The 5,161-nt window shown below is 48.9% G+C and overlaps 1 protein-coding gene across 1 annotated transcript; it reads left to right on the top strand.

The window, feature by feature from the left end:
* The first annotated feature begins 2,606 nt into the window (after window positions 1-2,606).
* On the top strand, window positions 2,607-4,730 carry LOC134475126 (uncharacterized). The gene is made up of 2 exons (XM_063244512.1): window positions 2,607-3,551; window positions 4,047-4,730. Exons 1-2 carry the CDS (start codon window positions 2,628-2,630, stop codon window positions 4,389-4,391), a joined length of 1,269 nt encoding a protein of 422 aa, XP_063100582.1. The 5' UTR covers window positions 2,607-2,627; the 3' UTR covers window positions 4,392-4,730.
* The last annotated feature ends 431 nt before the right edge of the window (window positions 4,731-5,161 follow it).

Raw genomic sequence — 5,161 nt, forward strand, 5'->3', positions numbered from 1 at the left:
GGGACGACTGCCAGCAGATCTTACGCATCCTTTTCACGGCTGAGGAAAGGATGCGAATCTGCGCTTTGGGGCAAAAGGGAGTCCGAGAACCGGATGGATCTCCATCCACTGATCGGCAACGAATTGAGCACTTGTTCCCCTCCTCCCGGCCCGAGTGGGACCCTAACACGGATGCAGGTAAGAAGGCTCTCGATGAGTATCGCCTGAGGCTCTTAGATGCACTTCGTGCGGCTGCTAAGAAGCCCACCAACCTGTCCCGAGTGAGTGCAGTGCAGCAGTTAGCCGATGAGTCTCCAGCGGTGTTCTTAGAGCGCCTTTTAGAGACCTATAGATTATATACTCCAATCAATCCGATGGCACCCGAGAACGCACGAGCAATTAATATTGCTTTCGTGTCCCAGTCGGCCCCTGATATTAGGAGAAAGTTACAAAAGCTTGAGGGATTCGAGGGAATGCCTCTCAGCCAGTTGGTCGAGGTCGCACAAAAGGTTTTCAACAATAGGGAAACCTTGCAAGAAACAACAACCAAAAGGATGACTAAAGTACTGGAATTACTTTGCGAAAAAGAAGCCAAGAGGTCAGCTAGCCCTAGGAAAAAGGAAGCTCGAGGTAAGCGACCTCCTCTAGACAAAGAGCAATGTGCGTACTGTAAGGAGATGGGACATTGGCGTAAGGATTGTCCAAAGTTAAAGCCTAAGACAGAACGAGAGACTAAGGCCCTGTTGTCTCAGAAATGAGGAGGTCAGGGCTCACCGCCACCCCCCGAGCCCCGGATAACTCTCCAAGTGGGGGGGCAACTGGTGGACTTCCTAGTCGATACAGGAGCTACCTATTCTGTGCTGACTCAACCATTAGGAAAACTGACCAAGCAATCTGTCAATGTGATAGGAGCTACAGGGGGCCGAAAATCGTACCCAAAGGTGACAGCTAGTCTGGCTCGACCTGGACATAGACTGGTCCAACATGATTTTCTTTGGGTCCCTGAGTGCCCGGACCCCCTTTTAGGGCGGGACCTTCTACATAAATTACAGGTGCAAATTGACTTTGTTACGAATGAACCTAGACTGAAGCTAGGGACTGATACCCCCTCAAAATCGGAGGGTATTAGAGTGTTGGCTCTTGTCCCAGAAGGAGAAAGTTACCGCCTGCTGGGAAATTTGTCTGGTGCACCCGAGTTGTCACGGACTGACTTAGAATTAGAACTGCTGAACAAATGGAAACAGGAGATTCCAGAAGTCTGGGCAGAAAACAACCCTCCAGGGCTAGCAGTCAACCAAGTCCCCCATGTGGTGGAACTCTTGCCTCAGGCACGTCCCATCTGCTTAAGGCAATACCCAATAAGCCTGCAAGCCCGGAAAGGAATTAAAGTCCACATACAGAGACTAAGAGACAATGATATTCTCATTCCTTGTGTCTCTCCCTGGAACTCGCCCTTGCTCCCAGTTCAAAAACCGGGGACAAATGACTATCGCCCTGTACAGGATCTCCGAGAGGTTAATAGACGAGTTCTGACTCTACACCCAACAGTGCCAAATCCTTACACCCTGCTCAGCCTCCTTAATCCGGAGAACACCTGGTACTCTGTCCTGGACCTGAAGGATGCCTTCTTCACCCTGCCTCTTGCTCCGGTGAGTCAACCCCTATTTGCTTTCGAGTGGACTGACCCAGATACAGGGGTAAAGGAACAGCTGACCTGGACACGTTTACCTCAGGGCTACAAAAACTCTCCCACCCTTTTTGACGAGGCATTAGCAAGAGATCTCTTAGGATTTAGAGAAGAACACCCCGAGATAGTGCTCCTTCAATATGTAGATGATTTGTTGATAGCCTCAGCGTCCCTAGAAACATGTCAAGAGGCAACTGAGGAGTTGTTAAAGACTTTGGGACGATTAGGCTATAAAGTCTCGGCTAAAAAGGCTCAACTGTGTCGCCAGGCCGTGACTTACCTGGGCTATAAATTACAAGAAGGAAAGAGGACATTATCAAAAGAAAGAATCCAGGCCATATTACAAATCCCATCCCCAGAAACTAAGAAACAGGTGCGGGAGTTTCTGGGAGCTGTCGGATACTGCAGACTATGGATTCTAAACTTTACTGAAATCGCTCGCCCATTGTATGACTCTTTAAAGGGAGAGACTCAAAAGTCGCTCGACTGGACAGATGAGTGCGAGCAGGCTTTCCAACAGCTCAAGCGAGCTCTGACTGAGGCTCCAGCCCTGGGGCTCCCTGATGTTACTAAACCCTTCACCTTGTTCGTAGATGAACTCAGAGGCATAGCAAAAGGGGTTCTAACTCAAGATATTGGCCCTTGGAAGAGACCTATAGCCTATCTTTCTAAAAGACTCGACCCAGTGACAGGAGGGTGGCCTCCGTGCCTGAGAATTTTGGCCGCTGTGGCAATGCTACTCAAAGAGGCTAAGAAGCTCACTTTTGGACAAAGGATTTCTGTGGTAACCTCCCACAGCCTAGAGACTCTTATTAAAACCCCCCCAGAAAAATGGCTTTCAAATGCCAGAATTCTACACTATCAGGCCTTGCTTCTAGACCCAGAATCAGTAGTTTTCAAGACCTCTTCAGCTCTAAACCCAGCCACTCTTATGCCCGACGATAACCCAGAAAACCAACAGATGCCTCTCCATGAGTGTGCTGACATTCTCGAGTTACAGCAGAACTTGCGAGCTGATCTAACCGACCAGCCTTTTAAGGACGCTTACAATTATTTCACCGACGGAAGCAGTTTCATTCAGGACGGGAGGCGAGTGGCCGGCGCAGCAGTGACCACCGAGAAAGAGGTACTCTGGGCTAAGCAGTTAGAGCCTGGCACTTCTGCCCAAAGGGCAGAGCTCATTGCTCTGACAGAGGCATTAAAGCTAGCCTCAGGAAAGAGGGTAAACATCTACACAGACAGCAGATATGCTTTTGCTACTGTACATGTACATGGAGCTATTTACCATGAACGCGGTCTCTTGACCTCGGCCGGGACTAAGATTAAAAATGCCCCACAGATCCTAGACTTGCTAGCAGCTGTCTGGCTACCTCAGCAAGTCGCTATTATTCATTGCAAGGCACACCAAGTGGGAGATGACCCCATCATCATAGGAAACAATTTGGCCGATCAGGCTGCCCGAAAAATAGCAACCACATCAGAGGGGCCTGCAGAGGAAATGACTGCCCTGATGCTAGTCCCTCAAGCCTTGTCAGAGCCTGTTTATTCGAAGACAGATTTACAGCTAGCATCTCAACTTGGAGCCAAACCCCGCACTCCAGGGGGCTGGTATCAGCTGCCCGACAAGCGAGTGCTGTTACCCGAAGCACTAGGACGAGAGCTTTTGCAGCAAGCTCATCAGGCTACTCATTTAGGAGGAACTAAACTAGCAGAATTGTTCAGAGATCGATTTTTCATTCCAAAGCTCTCCAAACTAACTGCCTCTCTGAGCTCTAGATGTCCACAGTGTTTGTTGGTCAACCCAACCAGGAAACCTCCACTGGAAACCACCCGGTATCGAGGAACCTCCCCAGGAGAACACTGGGAAGTGGACTTCACGGATATGGTAAAACCTGGCTTACAGGGACACCGCTATCTCCTGGTGATGGTAGACACATTCACTGGATGGGTAGAGGCCTTCCCCACTAAGTCTGAGTCAGCCCTGGTTATAGTTAAAAAGCTACTACATGAGATTATACCCTGATTTGGCCTCCCATTATCAATGGGGTCCGACAATGGCCCGGCTTTTATAGCCCAAGTTACCCAAAAGTTAGCCCAAGTATTAAAAATCAGTTGAAAACTCCATTGTGCCTATCGGCCACAAAGCTCGGGACAAGTAGAGCGCATAAACCGGACCATTAAGGACGCTTTAACTAAGCTGTCTTTAGAAACTGGTGACAATTGGGTGAGCCTTCTTCCCTTTGCATTGCTGAGGGCCAGATGCACCCCATATATTTCTGGGATCTCCCCCTTTGAGGCTATGTTCGGGAGACCCCCGCCTATAGTTCCTAAGTTGTCAGAAGACAAATTAGCCGAAGTAACTAACCAAGATCTCATTAAGTCCTTACAGAGTCTCCAGCCTGTACTGACCTCAATTCACCGGCTGTTCAGACAAAAACATCCGAACCCCCCCTTGGGAACGCTGCCCCAAGCGTCAATTGAGCCAGGAACGTTGGTCCTGGTGCGACGACACCACCGGGATTCGCTTGAGCCGCGCTGGGAGGGACCGTTCACCGTGGTGCTCAGCACTCCCACCTCCGTCAAGGTAGCAGGAAAGACTGCGTGGATCCACCACACACAAGTCAAACCACTGAAAGCTACAGACGACGAAAAGGGTCCCCGATGGACAGTACAACGGACTGGTAACCCATTAAAGTTAAAGTTTGTAAAGGACTCTCAGCCATAAAATTATGTCTGTACTATGGTATTTGGCTTGGTGCTCGATTATAATTGTAAACCCCGGGAATGGGGACTGGATTGTTTCAGACGAGAAAACTAAAAGGGAACTAGGGAGAGCTAAAGGCACGATAAATCAAGTCACCATTGACCTATGTATACTTTTCAATGGGATAATAATTAATGATGACAGCCCAACTGGCAGGGTAGGTGGGTCGGTCCACCGTAACCTCTGCTCGGGCCGTGGGCCTAAAGCTCTGCAAGTTATGTTTCAACTCAAGCAGGCATCCCTGTATGTATGTCCTAAAAACCAGCCTGACCCCAATTATAATGTGTACTGTGCCTCCGATCCAAAACATCAATATTGTTATTTGTGGTCATGTGTCACAGGAGGCCTAGATGGATACTATAACTCTGAAAAGTATCTCGCTGTCAAGTACATAGGAAACAAAAACTGTTATGGTGTTTATACTTGTAACCCAGTCCAGCTGACCTTTCTAAATCCAACGGATTTTAGGTGGCTGGGGCAGGGACTTACTTACGCTGTTAAAATTTATAAATCTGGACATGATCCTGGAATTAGTATCAATATCTTATACAAGCCACCTAGAAAGCCTCCTGTAGTCATTTACAGGAGAGGACGCCGCCCAGTGACAGCCCCCACTCAGAAGGCACCCATTAATTTCCCACTCAGTCGACCCCGGAGGCACACTCCGACGACTAAAGTGACTGAGGCCACATGCAATGGGAGCATTTACCACACAGACCAGCCCCAGATAA

The sequence above is a fragment of the Cavia porcellus genome, unplaced genomic scaffold (genome assembly GCF_034190915.1).
Source record: "Cavia porcellus strain 051 isolate PalLab524CR breed Dunkin Hartley unplaced genomic scaffold, mCavPor4.1 scaffold_82, whole genome shotgun sequence".
Classification (NCBI taxonomy): Eukaryota; Metazoa; Chordata; class Mammalia; order Rodentia; family Caviidae; genus Cavia; species Cavia porcellus.